This window comes from Thamnophis elegans, chromosome 8, assembly GCF_009769535.1.
Source record: "Thamnophis elegans isolate rThaEle1 chromosome 8, rThaEle1.pri, whole genome shotgun sequence".
NCBI lineage: Eukaryota > Metazoa > Chordata > Lepidosauria > Squamata > Colubridae > Thamnophis > Thamnophis elegans.
In genome coordinates, this window is record NC_045548.1 from 9,071,925 (window position 1) to 9,090,992 (window position 19,068).

Consider the following 19,068-nt stretch of genomic DNA (forward strand, 5'->3'; position numbering starts at 1 on the left):
CGTGAGATTTGAACCGCTGAACTGCAGATCACAGTCAGCTGAAGTGAAATATAAGTCTAATAAATAAATAAATAAATAAATAAATAAATAAATAAAAAGCTTTCAAACTGTCATTCACCTTAATGTCTATGGAGATTCTCAGGTGCTTTTTCATGAGGCAACTGGACTTTCTGGTTTTTCTTTGAGGACATTTTGTTTCTCATCCAAGAAGCTTCTTCTGCTGTTATAATTTCCTGCATACAGCACCCTGGGAAGAAATGAATCCCCACCATCCAGTCAGAGCTGAAGAAGCTTCTTGGATGAGAAGCGAAACGCCTTCAAAGAAAAACCAGTAAGTCCAGTTGCCTCTTGAAAAAAAAAAAAGCACCTTGGGCCAACCATGACCTGGATGACTGAGAATCCACATAGACATTTAGCGGTGTCAAGGTTCAAGGTTCATTTTATTTATATGCCGCCCTATTCCCGGAGGGACTCAGGGCAGCGCACAAACCCAAGGAGGGGAAGGGAAACACAAGAACTACAACAAAAAGTACAGTACAATTTAAAACAACCAACAGCCACACGATTCGAGAGGGGAAGGGAACTCATCGACCCCAGGCCTGCCGACACAGCCAGGTTTTAACGGCTTTTCGGAAGGCCTGGAGAGAGGTGAGGGTCCGAATCTCTGCGGGGAGCTCGTTCATTCACCTTGCATATAATTTCCACAGAAATAAAAGTCTGCGATGCTAAACTTTACAGACATTGGGAGACAGATAGAACACTAATGTCTTTATGCATTTTAAGAATGGTATAAACCACCATAAACAATCTTGGTAGCAGAAAACAGGAGACGCATATCGTAGTATAAGTTATGGCAGTTTCATGGAGAGAGAAAAGAGACCCACAACTGTCCAGTATTAGAGCTATTCTCCACAAGATTCAGTGATCCCAACATTTGGGATAAAAAACATCTAAGTATTAAGTATTTCAAAGACTACAGTTTCCAATCAAAATTAGAATATAAATCCATAGATTTATTGCAGAACAAACAGATTTTACAATTCTTCCACATAGTTCCAGAAATGAACAAATCTGATTTTGTTTTTTTGTTTTTTTGTTTTCCTACTTCCAGTTTAACTAAACTAGTTAATTTATACATACATACATGTATAAACATGTATATATGTAACATATATGTATGTATGTATGTATGCATGCATGCATGCACGCACGCACGCACACACACGCACACACACACACACACAAATGTATTCTTGCATGAGTCACATCTGAACTGGCATGCAGTTATATCCCCAAACCAGGGGTGGGTTCTGGCAGGCTTTACTGCTGGTTTGCTTGTGCACGCGCATGCGCAGTTCAATTAAAATTGTTTTGCGCATGTGCAGAACTCAAAAACAAGATGGTGGTGGTGACGGCGGCAACTGGGGAATCGGTTTGGAGGCATGGCAGGTCTGGGTCGCTGCCAGTTCCAGCGACCCTGGGTCGCTGCCAGTTCCAGCGACCCAGGCCACCATACCACTACCGGTTCAGCCGAATTGGTCCAAACCGGTAGGAACTCACCTCTGCCCCAAACCAAATTAATATTTTTGCTTCATATTACATTTAATCAAAACAACTTTCAATTGATGAAAAGGGCAGTAGTATTTAAATGTCAATAAATTATATTTACTTTGGTCCATCAAGAGAGAGGCAAGACCTTTTTTACAAAAAGAAATATGACAAAATTAATGGCAATGTATTGCGGTTTGTTTAACCTATGTTAATTAAATACTGTAACTCATAACAGGCTAGGTTACTACAACAAACTACAATACATTGTAGACCAGAATGGCTAAATTCATATCATCCAAATGACTAAATATAACTATTCAAACATGGCAATGCAGAATCATCAGGATCAGTGACACTTCAAAAATTCTATGTAGGTTCGCCAGAAATAATGCAGTGGTCTTAAGATACTAAGGCTATGAATACAAAAAATCTTAAAAATCTGTCTTGAGTATTTACTGTCATGTGTCTTTCCATTAAATACTTTAGTGAAAAACACTCACAAAGAATTTTCCACTTCTTTTTTAGTGAGCTAATTCCCTCAAAATATCTTACCATATATTTAAAAAAATCTTATCTGGAAGAATAAACATGGTTGAACATACGTACTTGCAATAAAAAGTTCATTGTCTAAATACATACTGCATATGCTCACTTCTGAATGAGTCTATAGAAAAAAAACTTTCTCATATAAAAAGAATATATATATACACATAGCCTATATTGACTAAAGCAAAAATGTGTTGCCAAATAAAATTCCATCTTCTGGTATAACACTTTGAATGGTCTCCTTTTTCGACTTTAAGAAATCGTCTATCGTAATTCGATGTCCAGCCCAGAATATTCTATTGATTTTTAAAGTTATATTTTTATAAATGTTAGATAACATTCAGTAAGAATATTGCTGAATGTCTGAATTCGTGCTGATCAGTGTTGGTATTTCTCTTGTTTGTATACTGTAATAGATCAGCACAAACACAACTAGGGTATGGTTAAATTGTCTGATGACTTAGTTTTCTCATTCTCATATCTGCAAGAGGCAATAGGCTAAAAAAAATGTTTGTTTTTGCTAAACATGGAAGTTAAAAGGGGAACAGCAGTCAAAACTGGTAAGGTGGTAAGTGCAACTTCATTGCAATAGAACAGATATGTTCCTCAAAGACTCTTTGAGGAGTATCCTTTTAGTAGAATTCAACCTTTGGTGATTTCACTCCAGCTGTTGGCAATTCCTTCTTGAGAGATGTATTTTTATTTCCCAATCTAATCTACAGGAATCTAATTTCTCATGGTCTCCCATCTAGGTGTTAACCAATCCCAGTTAGTTTCTGAGATCAGTTAGATAGAATACTAACACCTCATGGTAGCTGAGAATTAATTCAATCTTGGGGAAACATTAATTAAAAAGAGTTATATCCTGCTAAAAAAATAATAATGGATTTTGCGTCACATTGAAGTGGTTTTACAGATATTAAAAATGCATCTCAGGAGTCTTAAATTATTACAAGCCTCTTCCACATACACAGGCTGTTTGACATCATTTATCTATTATGGATTTTAGACATTTATAAGCTGCCCAGTCCTATAACAACTCTGAGAAGTTTTATTTATCCTAATTTTGCCTTGCTCTAATCGGTGCATCTAAGTTATAACGAGGGGCTATACCATAGCAACTGCTTGAAGGACACAAGATTATTACATAATTTGGAAGCTGACGAAAAAAAATATTGAGGAAAAGAGTTCTGTAAGCTAATTTAAACATTACATTTTTACCAGAGGTGGGTTCCTGCCAGTTTGCACCAGTTCGGTAGAACCGGTTCGTCAAATCTACCGAACCGGTTAGAAGAGGTTCCGCCAGTGGACCCAAAAAGCAGGCCACACCTACAGAAGAGGTTCCAAAAAATTTTGAAACCCACCACTGACACAAACACACACACACACATACACACACACACACACAGATAGACAGACAGACTCACACAGAGAGAGAAAGAGAAAGAGAAAGAAAGGAAGAAAAATAAAAAAAGAAAAAAGAAAGAAAAAGTGAGAGAGATGAAAGAAAAAAGGAAAAAGGGACAGAGAGACAAAAGGAAGGAGAGAGAGAGAGAGAGAGAGAGAGAGAGAGAGAACACATGGCTGGCAAGCCACTGCCACCAGGTCACATGGCCGGCAAGCCACTCCCACAAAGGAGGCCACACCCTCAGAGTAAGTTCGAAAATTTTTTGAAACCCACCACTGATTTTTACTCCAGGAAGTATATCCTAAAAATAATAAAATATTACTGATTCTTTTTTGCTTGCCTCTGGCACAATAAAAATAATACTAAATAAGTTCAAATAGTAAACAAGGGAGACTTCTTATTACTTTTGAATTAATCATAAAGCAAGAGATGCAAACACGTTGGGGACTCTTACAAAACAACTGTTGGAAGAAATTTGTCAGATCATAAAATAACTGCCACAGACAATATAACCAAATTATAAAAGAATTTACTCCAACTTCCTCAATCATTATCTTCTACAAGATGATCCCTATTACCTCTATTTATCTGTGTCTTTAATCAAATCATTCTTTCAAAGCAAACACTGGAGAAGTTCCTTATGGTTTGTGTTTTCTAATAATGAACACATGCATCCTAGGCATTCTCAGAAATTAAAATGATGCTGGAACTTGGCAAGTGCCAAAGAAAATAGCCACCGGCACACTAGTGCTTAGGAGCGTTATATTGGAGTTGCCAGATACAGATAATAAGGAAAGGGAACAATGCAGGGGTGAAATTCAACAGGTTCTGACAGGTTCTGGATAACCAGAAGCGGAAATTTTGAGTTGTTTAGAGAACCGGCAAATACCACCTCTGGCTGGCCCCAGAGTACGATGGGAATGGAGATTTTGCAATATCCTTCCCCTGGAGTAGGGTGGGAATGGGGATTTTGCAGTATCCTTCCCCTACCATGCTCACCAAGCCACGCCCACAGAACCGGTAGTAAACAAAATTGAATTTCACCATTGGAACAATAGCAGTAGTATCGAGAGCAGACATGTCCAACCCGTGGGGCGCATACACCTCTGGACAGCTAGTAATGCGGCCCCACAAGATTCTAAACTTTTAACATTATCAAGTGATTGATATTAACTATATTATATATTTTATATGTGGCCCAAGACAACTCCTCTTTACTCAACTCTTCCCAGGCAAACCAAAAAGTTGGGCAGATGATCAAGAACAGTGGTAGTCAACCTGATCCCTACTGCCCACTTGTGGGTGTTCCAAGCTTTCATGGTGGGCGGTAGGGGTTTTGTCCAATACTGAAGCACTTTACTTTTTTTTAATTTAATTGACTTCCCTACTTTATAAATCACTATTACTGTGGAACTGGTGGGCGGTTAGAAAATTTTACTACTAACAGAGATACAAAAGTGGGCGGTAGGTATAAAAATGTTGACTACCCCTGATCTAGACACACCAGCACAAAACCCTTAAAATTCTTCCTTTTAAGGTATACAGCCTTTGAAAATAATTTGAAGGAAGTACTCCAGAATTTACTCATGCATAGCATCTATCTGAGTGATACTGACTGTGTGCCATCACGTTGGTTTTGAGTCCTAGCAAGCAGATAGATGGATTTTCTCCAATGTAGTCTGTCCCCAGTATAATCCTACAGGGCTTCCAATAATACAGTACTTGAGTCCACTCATCTTAGTTATCCTTGCCTTCTCTTTCCTTCTACCTTTCCCAAACATTACATTTTTTTCTAGAGAGCTAGATCTTCATATAATGTGTCCAAAGTATGATAATTTGAGTCTGGTCACTTATGCTGTGGGTGAGAATATGGAGTTGTTCAATGACTTGTTTTCTTGCCAAACCATGATATATTCAGGAGTCTTCTCCAATACCAAAGCTCAATAGCATCAGTACTATTTTCAACCTGCTTTTTTCAAATTCCAACTTTTACTTCCATAGAGTATCACAAGAAAAACAATTGTCTCCACAATTCTGATATAGGAATTGACATGTCACGGAATCTGAATTATCTTTCCCAAGTCCTTCAATGCTGCTGTACCACTGCTAGTGTGTGATGTGCTTGATTACTGGTTCTTTTACTGTTGATAAAATCAATCCTAAAAAGCAGAAGCTATATATAGCTTTAATAACTTCACTGTCATCTTAACTCTGGATGCTAGATCTGTGGCCATTAGCTTTTGTCCTTCATCATAGTCCCATTTTAGATTTGCTCCTTTCATTATTAAAGCTTGCAGATCATTTGTAGCTATTAGAACAATGTCATCAACATAATATGGTTGACACAATTGAAGGTCTTTCTATAATCAATGAAGCAAATACTGGTTTCTTTGGGTATCCTTTGCCTTTCTCAATTGTCCAGCAAGGTTTTCCCTGTCCATTCATGTCTGACTTTAGGATGCGGTACTCATTTCTATTTCTTAGCTGAGGGAGTTGATGTTATCCAAAGACATTTTCCATGGTCAAGAGGCCAGCGTGGCTCTATGTCAAAGGCTCACAGAACGCTGTTACTTTCCCACCGAAGTGATACCTATTAATCTACTCACATTTGCTTGTTTCAAACGGATAGGTGGGCAGGAGCTGAGGCAAGGGACAGGAGTTCACCCCGTTGTACGGCACTCATGTCTCAAACTTTCCAGCTGACAAGCTTAGAGTCTTTAACCGCTGAGCCATCGGACATATTATCCAGCATAAATCAGCAATTATGTCTCTCATTCCTCAGTCTTTTCCAAAACTAGCTTGAACATCATCTGTTATCTCTTTTTTCATGTAGCGTTCTAATCTGCATTTGATGATTCTAAGGATACTACTGCTTTCATGTAAAAGTAAAAATATTGTGCAATAGTATACACCAGTGGTGGGATTCAAAAAATTTTATTACCGGTTCTGTGGGTGTGATTTGGTGGGTGTGGCATGGCTTGGTGCGTGTGGCTTGGTGGGCATGGCAGGGGAAGGATACTGTAAAATCTCCATTCCCACCCCAGTCCAAGGGAAGGTTATTGCAAAATCCCCATTTCCTCCCAATTAGCTGGGTCTCGGAAGGCAGAGAATAGATAGGAGCGGGGCCAGTCAGAGGTGGTATTTACCGGTTCTCCTAACTACTCAAAATTTCCACTACCAGTTCTCCAGAATTGGTCAGAACCTGCTGAATACCACCTCTGGTACACAAACTCGATTAAGCCTCCTTTCTTAAGCCTTGTTCATTTTATATTAGCTATTAAGATATGATTGTACCAAAACTATGGCATAGATAGATAGATGATAGATAGATAGATAGATAGATAGATAGATAGATAGATAGATAGATAGATAGATAGATGGGTGGGTGGGTGGGTGGGTGGGTGGGTGGGTGGGTGGGTGGGTGGGTGGAGGGAGGATGGATGGATGGTTAGGGTTAGGGTTAGGGTTAGGGTTAGGGTTAGGGTTAGGGTTAGGGTAGATAGATAGATAGATAGATAGATAGATAGATAGATAGATAGATAGATAGATAGATAGACAGACAGACAGACAGACAGATAGATAGATGATAGGTAGGTAGGTAGGTAGGTAGGTAGGTAGGTAGGTAGGTAGGTAGGTAGGTAGATAGGTAGGTACATACATACATACATACATACATACATACATACATACATGACAATCTTTAAAGGACTCAATATTTTATCCATCCTTTTTCTTCACCATTAACAGTGCCAGAAGATATGGCAACAGCTTTGTATTGAGGCCCATGCTTTAGATACATCCATAATGTATAATTTTCCTCCTGATAGTCATATGAATTGACAAAGACTTCTGTATAGTCCATCTTATACCTTTAGATTATCTATGGAGCACCTTTTTCAAATCTCTCGACTGGTACATTTGAAATGAATAATTCTTCTTTTCATTTCATTTCATTTCATTTCATTTCATTTCATTTATTAAAATTTATAGGCTGCCCTTTTCCCTGAGGGGACTCAGGGCGGCTTACAATCACAAGGGAGGGGGGTGCAGTATCAAAAAACAAAACAAAATGTGAACAAAGAAAAATAATAAAACACAACTTTCGTTCAGCAATCAAACACTCGGGCGGGTGAATTGGGAACCTATCCCCAGGCCTGCTGGGAGAGCCAGATCTTGAGGGCTGCGCGGAAGGTCTGGATGGTGGTGAGGGTACGGATCTCAACGGGGAGATCGTTCCACAGGGTCGGAGCTGCAACAGAAAAGGCTCTCCTCCGTGTGGTCGCCAGTCGGCATTGACTGGCAGATGGGATTCGGAGGAGGCCCAGTCTGTGCGATCTAATTGGTCGAAGGGAGGTAATCGGCAGAAGGCGGTCTCTCAAGTACCCAGATCCACTACCATGGAGTGCTTTAAAGGTGGTCATCAGTACCCTGAAGCGCACCCGGAGACCAACAGGTAGCCAGTGCAGCTCGCGGAGGACGGGTGTAACGTGGGCGAACCGCGGTGCGCCCACTATCACTCGCGCGGCTGCATTCTGGACTAACTGTAGTCGCCGGATGCACTTCAAGGGCAACCCCATGTAGAGCCCATTTTATTGTGGCAGAACCCCAGATATAGAATAATTTGCCTGTGAAGCCGAAACAAGCGCTCTCAATATCATTTGGGAGACAAGTCAAAGTATATTTGTTTTTCCAAATCTTTTACTGCCGCTCTTTTAATTTATGTGTTTGATGTCCATTACATTTTTAATGGATTTTTGTCTATCTTTATTTATTTTCTAAATAAATAATAAATGGGTTAAAGTGCTGCAAGTTTAAGCCTTGCTGAGATGCTGTGGGGCACTAGAGGCCCTGTCCAATAGATATTGCCAAACTATCTGAGACAATAAAATCTTTGTGTTTAAATTCCTACATACAAACATAGACTCAGAATTCAGAATTCTGCACACTCAATATTCTAGAATCCATGAAGACTTTTACCCCAGTAGATCTATTCCTGTAGTGGGATTCAAATAATTTAACAACCGGTTCTCTGTCCTAATGACCAGCTAGGTAAGTGTGGCTCAGTGGTCATATGACTGGGTGGGCATGGCCAACTCAACATCACGCACTTCGATGGGCGCTTCACCTTAGCTGTTACAATGTAATAAAGGTTAACCAGAGAGGCAGTGTCTGTAAGTGGGGCAATAAATATTAGTCTAGAAACAACACTGGAATGTTTCCTTCCTTCCTTCCTTCCTTCCTTCCTTCCTTCCTTCCTTCCTTCCTTCCTTCCTTCCTTCCTTCCTTCCTTCCTTCCAGGATTAGCCCTGTAAAGTGGGGAAAAAAACGAAAGGAGATTTCTTCCAACAACTGGTTCTCTGAAGTGCTTGGAAAGTTAACAACCGGTTCTCCCGGACAGGTGCGAACCGGCTGAATCCCACCACTGATCTATTCTAAATGTTCTTGTCTTGCACATGAAGCATAAGAATGGGGCTAGTGCAAAAGGAGCAGTCCCACAAAGCTCTTCAATATAATCTCATGTAAACAAAATATGAAGGAAATTATTTTCTCCATGGCCTAATACAGAGATTCTGTTTGATCCAGCCCCTTAAAAAACAATAATGTATATTGTATGATTTGCAAAATAAAGGTTGAGGAAGGAAACATGGACTTCCTGTTAAGTGAATGGCTGCGTACACATACCCTGATCCAGCCAGTCTACCAGGAAAGGTAAGAGTCATAAGAACATCAGATGTCCAATATAAATCACCTTTAAAGCCCTACATGGCCTAGGACCCGGATATCTACGAGACCGTCTTCTGCCGCACATCTCCCTAAGATCGATAAGATCGCACAGGATGGGCCTTCTCCAGGTGCCATAAGCTGGACAATGCCGGCTGGCAAGGCCTCGGAGTAGGGCCTTCTCTGTTGCTGCTCCGGCCCTATGGAATGAGCTACCCCCAGAGATCCGGACCCTACCCACTCTCATGGCCTTCCGAAAAGCTATTAAAACCTGGCTATTCCGGCAGGCCTGGGGCTGTTGACCTCCGATTGAGGTCCAGCCCCACTTAGATTGGGTGCATGTTGTGTCTTTTTAAATTTGTTGTGTTTTATCTGTTTTTATCTCTTTTAATTTTGTTTCTATAAGCCGCCCAGAGTCCTTCGGGATTGGGCGGCCTATAAATTTAATAAACAGTAAACAGTAAATCAAACCATTACTATACTTAGTAGATCACTATTTGAATCGTAATGCCTTTCTGCTGAGATGGCCAAATTAACTTCTTCGATTACAGTAGAGAAAGGACAAAAAAGACATTTATTGCTGACTGGAAACTTCTTATGGACTTTTTGAGTAAAACAGAAGAAATAAATTCATGATTTATGGTTTAGATAAATAGGCTAGATGTAGAGTCATCTATCCTATTTATCTTTTAGAGAAAGAGGTAAATTTATAATTGCACATCTTGTGGTGCTAAAGATCAGAACTCACTTTCTATTTTTTTTCCTTTCCCCCCCATTTTTCTTTTATTTTTTATTTTCTTAAATCTTAGCTTTCTTTTTCATTTCTTTTTCTTTTATGCTGGTTTCTATTAGTTTTTGCGTTCCTTTTTTTAAAATTTTTGAATAACGTAAGAATAATTATTTCAGAGGTTTTGCCCAGAATTTTTCTATAAATGGCAGGGATTCCGTCTGAAATATTCAACATGCAGGGCATAAATTTTACCCGCATGTTCTGTTGAGAATAATGGACGGTTCACTATCTCTGGATGTTTCGTTCATTGTCTATTCTTTATGGTAATATTCAAAATGGTTTGTTTAAAATGGAGAAAAACCCTAGAACCGGTATTTTCTTTTTACTTAAAAATGGGGGGGGGGAACCCTCCTCTTTGCAGGAAATAGGCAATTTGGAAATATACAAAATAAAATAAAATTTAACATTTACTCAGGAGCCAAATACACAAGAGCTGAAGCTTCGAGAACCAAAGAAACAACACATAAGAAATATGAATAAAATTTTCTCCGGGATACATGATATTCAGGCTGCAAAGAGCAAACATTTCATTCAAGTATGCTCCTGAACTCTATTTTAGACATAAAATGGCAGACTTCTGAATGCTAAATGAAACTAATTAATAGTTAATATTAAAAAGTACTTATGAGGAGATTTTGAAGGGAAGGAAGTCATGTCTACTGATATCTCTTTTTTAAAAAAGAATGAAGTATAATGTTTAGGCATGAATTTACTTTAAAAGCAATTATGAGAAATAAATCATCCACATAATTTTTCAGAAATCTATGAAACCCCAAATTTGTTTATCATTTACTAGAAAAGTCAAGAATAACATTAATCAACATCCACCACAAAACATGAAAATTTGTATATATTTCTTATAGTATATCTATATATCTATCTCTATCTCTATCTCTATCTCTATCTCTATCTCTATCTCTATCTCTATCTCTATCTCTATATCTATATCTATCGATAGATAGATATATTGTGTTATATTTGTGCTGATAAATAAATAAAGGCACAAATATAACACAAAATGTGTAACAAAGGCAACAGTAAAAATGTTGGGTTTCTGTTGTGATGGACTCTTGTGACGAGCTGAAGGACAGAGAATGGAAGCAGTGTTCTTCCTCCCATATTTGGGCAAACCAGGGGTTGTAAAAATCTAAGTATGTATGTATGTATGTGTGTATGTATGTATGTATGTGTGTATGTATGTATGTATGTATGTATGTATGTATGTATGTATGTATGTGTGTGTATATATATATATAATATTTTAAGTTATATTGATCATATTACCAGGGGGTAAAAACCTACACTGATATTTAGTAGAGGTTCTGGACATAAAGGTATTTCAGCACAGTATATTACGTGTCTTAATTGCGCACAAATGCACACACACACACACACACACACACACAGTATATATGTGTTTGTATGTGTGTACACACACACACATACACACACACAGTGGTGGGTTTCAAATTTTTTTCGAACCTACTCTGTGGGTGTGGCCTCCTTTGTGGGAGTGGCTTGCCGGCCATGTGACCTGGTGGGAGTGGCCTGCCGGCCATGTGTTTTCTCTCTCTCTCTCTCTCTCTCTCTCTCTCTCTCTCTCTCTCTCTCTGCTTCCTTTTGTCTCTCTGTTCCTTTTTTCTTTCATCTCTCCCACTTTTTCTTTCTTTTTTTCTTTATTCTTTATTTCTTTCTTCCTTTCTTTCTCTTTCTCTTTCTCTCTCTGTGTGAGTCTGTCTCTGTCTGTGTGTGTGTGTGTGTGTCAGTGGTGGGTTTCAAAATTTTTTGGAACCTCTTCTGTAGGTGTGGCCTGCTTTCCGGGTCCACTGGTGGAACCTCTTCTAACCGGTTCGGTAGATTTGACGAACCGGTTCTACCGAACTGGTGCGAACTGGTAGGAACCCACCTCTGCACACACACCAATTGTCAAATGTGTCAAATGAAATGTCTTGTATAAAATATGCATGCCTTTCAGTATCACCACAGAGTGGACTCCATGGCAGTTTTGCCTAATTTTAGGGAATCCCTGATTGAATTAGTCACTAATAACAATGGAAGCCATCAGTTCTTTCTTTAAAAAGAAACACATATTTATCACTGGCAATCTTCAACACCTAAAGGTATCTTTTGGACACACTAGACTACAATTCCTATCCTCCCCAATATGCTACTCACTCTGTTTCTTCTTAACACACCTAAATAGTATCGGGTATCGGCTTGGGGAAAATCTAGGATTTTATAAAAAGAGGCAGGAGAAATGATAACCCAACAAATGTGGCTTCCACTTCAGTTCTTTCTCTCTAGCAGCAAAATAACAAAAGAAATGAAACTCTAGAAACTTTTATAAAGGGGGATTTGGAAAGGTAGTAAAATATATTTTGCTGTTTTTCCCTTTTGTGTCAGGCTACCTGCCTTGAGGACCACTTTGGTTCCTGTCTTATCTTCCTTTCCCTGAACGTGAAACAGTGAAAACAGTTGTTGCGTTGAACTGATTGGTCTGCAAAACAGAAGTGAAGACACTTCTTTTTTTATGCACCTGCAGCAGGTGTGCAATTCAGGAAAACAAAAAAAAAATCTTCTTTGACAATTTTTTAAAAAAATGCAACATTGCTGAAAAATATCTAAATATTTATTTTTTTATAAAAATAAAAAAACTCTATTCTGTCACATCTGCATATACTGCCATCCTATTTGAAAACACAATACAACAAAAGTTCAATTTAATGGACCCCTTTTTATGCAAAAGAACAAAGTTTTTTTTTCCGGATAGCCCCCGAAGTAACAAGCAAGTCCATTGCAACTGAATATTTTATGATAATTTTACATCATTCATAATTTATATCATTTGCCTGATGAGAGGCTTACCAAAACAAGGCAAATTGATTGAAATCACAATCTGCTTCATTTGTATTATGGAAATGATCTACATTATAATAAATGACATGATCAGTGATGTCACAAATATTTGGGGATAACGCACCCACTAACCCTCTCCCTCGATCTGCTAAATTAAGGTTTTATTGTATATAAATTGATACAGTCTAAGAAGGAATACAATTATTCCTTGTTAGGGGTCAGCATCATTATGGGTCAATTTCTTCATGATTATTCTTGTATAATATTTACATGCTATTTTATTTTTGTGAATCATTAAGAACAGTTTTTACCTTTGGAAAATTATAACACTCTAAAAATTTGAAGGTTAAATCATGATTCTTAACTCTCGTCTAAAAGAACTTTCTCCTGTCTGGCTGCTCTCCAGGTAGGTAAAACTGCAACCTCAATGTCCCCAGACAATATGAAAATGCTGTTGTGTTTCTTACTGAGATATTTTTAAAAAAAAGAACAATACCACTGGCTATGAAGAGGAGCCAACTGAGTTGCAATCTAATAATTCTGGAATGCACTTTACTTGGGAAATGTTGATCAACACTGATTTCAGATCCCCAAGCTTTTACAAAGTATTTCTCTATCCTTACCTGGAAATGCTAGACACTGAAAGTAGGATCTACTGAAAGTCGAAGTATGGCTTTAACACAAAGCTACATCACTCTCCCATAGAAAAATAACTTTCATAAATTCAAACAGAAATTTAACACTGGCTCTTTTTATGCAACACGATGTCCTTTCCACAGAGAGCTGTTTACACTGGAAATAACAATGCTTTATTTATAATAAATATTAGCAATAGAGGGAAGCAAACAATGACTATGCTGCCCATCAATTTTTTTAAAGACTATTGTCTCTTATATTGGGCAAAAATAGAAGTGTAGCAATGGAACTGTCTACGCCATTGCATGGTTTTCCAACCATATGACTTCCTTGGGACACATTGAGGAGTTGTCTTCGGCCACATATAAATATATAATAGAGTTAATGTACATAAGTAACAAACTCCCCTTTTTAATATATTTTTAATCTTTTGGGCTGCATTACTAGCTTTCCAGGGCCATATGCAGCTAATGAACTGTAGGTCAGGCGTGTCTGGTGTGTGGAGTGTTTGAAAAACACTAACTTATTTAGTGAATCAGTAAGTTTTTTGAAAATCACACTTTTCAAAAAAAAAAAGCAGGGGTTGAGTTGTCTGAAAAGCTAATTATATTCTATTCAAAATGAACACGCAAATCCATTCCAAAGGGGGAACATATCAAATTAATTTAGAATGAGATAGGCTTTGGATATTTTAACCCACTTTCCATCCGTGGCACGACAAAACCGCGCTTGACGAAAGCGCGCCCGATTAAATCGCGTCGCTGACGTCATCAACAGGGCGACAACAGCGAGCGCGGAGAAAGAAGGGCGCTTTAAATAGCGCTTTAAAAGCAAGCCGATTCAAGTTAAGGTAAGGGTTAGGTTTGGGGTTAGCTTTAGGGTTAGGTTTAGGGTTAGGTTAAGGGTTAGGATTAGGTTTAGGGTTAGGTTAAGGGTTAGGGTTAGGTTTAGGGTTAGGTTAAGGGTTAGGTTTAGGGTTAGGTTTAGGATTAGGTTTAGGGGGGTTAGGTTTAGGTTTAGGAGTTAATTTTAGGTTTAGCGTTTACAGCGTGCTTCTGTCTCCGCGCTGTTGTCGCCCTGTGATGACGTCATCTGCGCGGTTTCGTCGAGCGCGCTTTAGTCGAACGCGGTTTTGTGGTGGAACCCTTTCCATCTGCCTTTGTAGCTTGACCATGTCAAACTCAATACTAGGCATATCAAAGCCTAGTCCCGTTATTCTCTGATGATACACCATGGAGCACCAGGTAGATATAAGAATTCCATAAGGAAAATAGCTGGAACCTCAATTTTGTATTGCTTGAGTAAAATGGGCTGACCAAATCCAGAGAAATAAAGCTCGCAAAGAATGATTTTGATAGAAAAATAATAATTCAGTCACCGAAGATGAGAAATCAATGAGGAAACCAAAGGCCTCCCCTGGCCAGGAGAAAAACCACCAAGGATATAAAAACAAAAATGTGGGCAGACTGTCAGTTTCCTTGAAGAATAATTGTGTGCAGGTTTTTTTTTTTTTTTTACAATTCCTTATTTCATCACTCTGACAGTTTCTAATGCAACCTGTTTTCAGGGTGATAAGGACACCTCTGCGACATAGGAAGAGGGCCTTCGCTTGGCACTTTAAGAGTTACATCCCTTGTGAGCAAGAAAGGACTTTGGTTAAGCAACCTGGATTTTGATAGGGAGCAAGATTCAGATTTAGAGCTTGTTATGGGGGGGGAGAAAGGCCCTGTCGCTTAAGCAATAATGCAAACTGCGCCCCAAGGATGTGCAGAGCCCCCCCCCCCCCCAATAAGTATCCAGGGAGACTATACACCTAATAAGAGGGCACTCTAGAGGGCATCTAGGGCAGCCACGGATTTGGCTTCCAAGCAGGCCTTTTTTTTCCATTTTAAGGCGCTGCCGCTTCTTCCACGGCCTCCTTCTCCCCCCCACCAGCCAGCTGCCCGCCAAGCTCTCCGCGGAGACTCACCCAGAGTTTTCACCGCGATCTGCCTGGTGAGGGGAGGCGGCAGGTTGATGCAGACCAAATCCACATCCTGGTGCAGCAGGACCTCGTCTATCCGGCTGGTGTAGAAGGGGACGCTCATCTCCTTGGCCAGTTCTTCCGCCTCTTCCTGAGTGCGGCCCCAGAGCGCCTTGACCGCGAAGCCTTCGTCCTTTAGAAGCGGGATGATGACCCGGGCGGTCAGGCTGGTGCCGAACACGCCCACCCCGGGCAGCATGGTTGCTGCTGCTGCTGCTGCGGCTGCTGCTTCTGCCTGCTTCCCTCCACCCTCACCTTTTTCCACCCCTTCCTCCTCCTCCTCCTCCTCCTCCTCCTCGCTGCGATCTGCCTTCCTTTCCTCCGCGTGCGGCCCTTTCGCGCGGAGCCGCAAGATTACCAGCAATGCGGGGTTGCTACGCTAAGGGCGCCCGGTCCCAACTGGGAACCGCTGCTGTTGCTGCTGCTGCCGCCGCCGCCGCAGGGACCCAGCGGCACCCGATCCCTGCAGCAGTGGCTGGCTCTGCTCCCGGCCGCGGGCCCCTGCCGCCTCCAGCGCCTCTTCATTTGCAAGCGGGTTGCCCGGCCGGCTCGCTGCCGCTGTCCTTCCATAGCCGGGTCATCCCCAAGCGCGCACGATCCGGAGCTCCCCGCGCTTAGCTGGGTTGCGCACAGGCGCGGGCATTCAAGGGATCCAGCGATCGCTCGTTTTGGTTTTCGTTGAAAGGTTCCCGATCCTCTGCAAACGCCCTACTGCATCCCGGCTGTCTCCAATGCAAGGGCGGCGAAGGGCAGCCAACAAGTGTCGCGGGAGGTAGGAGCAGCCGAAGCCCCGCTTCTAATCTCCATCTGCCATGTTCCCCGCAATACACGCCAAAGCGTTGTGAGGATAGGAGGAGTTTTGGCTGTCACCTCGAGTGGGTTTTTTCCTGCAACGCCCTCTGGAGCTCTCAACCTGTCATTGGCCCCCAGGCCGGCTGGAGGGTGGCTCCGGCTTGCAAGGGAGGCTTCCCCCGCCTGGCTTTTCTCTGCCTGGAGCTGAGCTGGCTCTTGGCGAAAGGAGATCGATCGCTAAGGAGTAAACAAGCAGCGCGAAGCCGGCCTGGCTGCCTTCCGCCGCAGCGTCTGACACCCGAAGCCTGACCGGTCAAAGGACGGGAGAAGGGCAGGGGGCTCCCGCTGGAGAGCACAGACCAGGAGCCTTGCCTCGCTCCAGGCAGCTTCCTGATCTTGTCCCTTTCGGGAATCGGAGCGGTTACAGCACATGGTTAACCCTCCCCATTCCCTCTACTACTCCCAGGGTCTCCAGACAACTTTAAGACTTGTGGAGAAAGAGAAGGAGAGGAGGGTGGAAGGGAGAGAAAGAGAAGGAGAGGAGGGTGGAAGGGAGAGAAAGAGAAGGAGAGGAGGGTGGAAGGGAGAGAAAGAGAAGGAGAGGAGGGTGGAAGGGAGAGAAAGAGAAGGAGAGGAGGGTGGAAGGGAGAGAAAGAGAAGGAGAGAGTAGGGCAGGAAGGGGAAGAGAGAGGGTAGGAGTAGGGGAGAGGTAAGGGAAGAAGGAAGGGAAAGGAGAGGAGGAAGGAAGTAGAGAAGGGAGGGAAGAAGGAAGGGAAAGGAGAGGAGGTAGGAAGGGAGAGAAAGAGAAGGAGAGAGGGCAGGAAGGGGAAGAGAGTGTAGGAGTAGGGGAGAGGTAAGGGAAGAAGGAAGGGGAAGGAGAGGAGGAAGGAAGTAGAGAAGGGAGGGAAGAAGGAAGGGAAAGGAGAGGAGGGTGGAAGGGAGAGAAAGAGAAGGAGAGATAGTAGGAAGGGAAGAGGAAGAGTGGAGGAGAGGCAAGGGAAGAAGAAAGAGGTAAGGAGAGGTGGGTGGAAGGGAGAGAAAGAAGGAAAGAGGGCAGGAAGGGGAAGAGAGGGTAGGAGTAGGGGAGAGGTAAGGGAAGAAGGAAGGGGAAGGAGAGGAGGAAGGAAGTAGAGAAGGGAGGGAAGAAGGAAGGGAAAGGAGAGGAGGAAGGAAGGGAGAGAAAGAGAAGGAAAGAGGGCAGGAAGGGGAAGAGAGAGGGTAGGAGTAGGGGAGAGGTAAGGGAAGAAGGAAGGGGAAGGAGAGGAGGAAGGAAGGAAATAGAGAAGGAGGGGAGGGAGAAAAGAAAGGGAAAATAAGGTGGTGTTATAACAGGGGCTAGGGATGGTAAACAAAGCAACTCAAACTGTATATTATAACCTTTTAAATGGAATAACAAAAGTATAAGAATGGCAAAGAAAAAGAATAACTATGTGAATGTATACCTATAATTGTATGTAAGAGAATAAATGACAGTAAGAATATAAAGCACAATATAGGTAAACAATGTTTTGTTATAAATAGGTAAGTATAAATAAATATAGAATTGTACATAAAAATGGATAACGAAAAAAAAATGAATGCAAGATAGAAATGTATAGAAGGGAAAACACTAACTGCAAAGAAACTGATACGGAACTGCTGTATGATATACGATGGAACTTATTGTTCCTATGTTGTTCTAAGTCATGTGTTTGTTTTTGTTGATGTGTTTATGTGTTTAAAATAATTTAAAAAAAAAAAGACTTGTGGACTCCAAGTCCCAGAATTCCCTAGCCATTCACTGGGGAATTCTGGGAGTTGAAGTCCGCAAGGCTCTACTCTGCTATACTCTGTGCTGAGCAAATCCTCATTTGCAAATAATTCCATTGTTCTTCACCCCTACTTCAGGGTCTGCTGCAGTTTTTTCCTGCAACCATTTAAAAAAAAAACATTTCTGTAGTAGACAATGTCAAAAAGTCAAATTGAAAGAAGTCAGAAATGAGTCTGAATCCAGTGAGTGAAAAGATGGGATCTACCATCTCCAGGGCTTCTCCAAAATCCCTGGATCTCTGACTTGAAATCAAGTATTTCTCATGCACATCTTTCCTCTGTTTCCGTAATGCTTGTGTTCAATTCCAATAAGGTATTGAGTGGCCTTTATAAAATTGTATAAAGTTGCAGGAGTTAAGGTATCAGGTTGCGGACTATGAGTCCTTAGTTCCACTTTACAGCCAAAGCCAGTAATCTTAGGCCGGTCACTGTCTCTCAGCCCTAGGAAACAAGCAATGGTGAACCACTCCTGAAATCTTGCCAAGAAAACTGCAGGGTCTTCAGACAGTTATTGGGAATCAATATTTTTGGTTCCACCACAAAACCGCGTTCGACTAAAGGGTGCTCGACGAAACCGCGTAGCTGACGTCATCACAGCGCGACAACAGCGTGGAGAAAAAAGCACGCTGTAAACACTAAACCTAAAATTAACCCCTAAACCTAACCCCCCTAAACCTAATCCTAAACCTAACCCTAAACTTAACCCTAAACCTAACCCTAAACCTAACCCTTAACCTAACGCTAAACCTAATCCTAACCCTTAACCTAACCCTAAACCTAACCCTAACCCTTAACCTAACCCTTAACCTAACCCTAACCCTTAACCTAACCCTAAACCTAACCCTAAACCTAACCCTTACCTTAACTTAATCGGCTTGCTTTCAAAGCGCTATTTAAAGCGCCCTTCTTTCTCCGCGCTCGCTGTTGTCGCCCTGT

The 19,068-nt window shown here is 41.3% G+C and overlaps 1 protein-coding gene across 1 annotated transcript in view; it reads right to left on the reverse strand.

Annotated features, from left to right (window-relative positions):
• The window catches only part of GFOD1 (glucose-fructose oxidoreductase domain containing 1), a 16,778-nt gene extending 1,008 nt beyond the window's left edge, over positions 1-15,770 (reverse strand). The window contains exon 1 of the mRNA XM_032222864.1: positions 15,482-15,770. Coding sequence (XP_032078755.1) covers positions 15,482-15,730 — 249 coding nt within the window. The 5' untranslated portion in view covers positions 15,731-15,770. The remainder of the gene's footprint in view (positions 1-15,481) is intronic.
• Between the last annotated feature and the right edge of the window lie 3,298 nt (positions 15,771-19,068).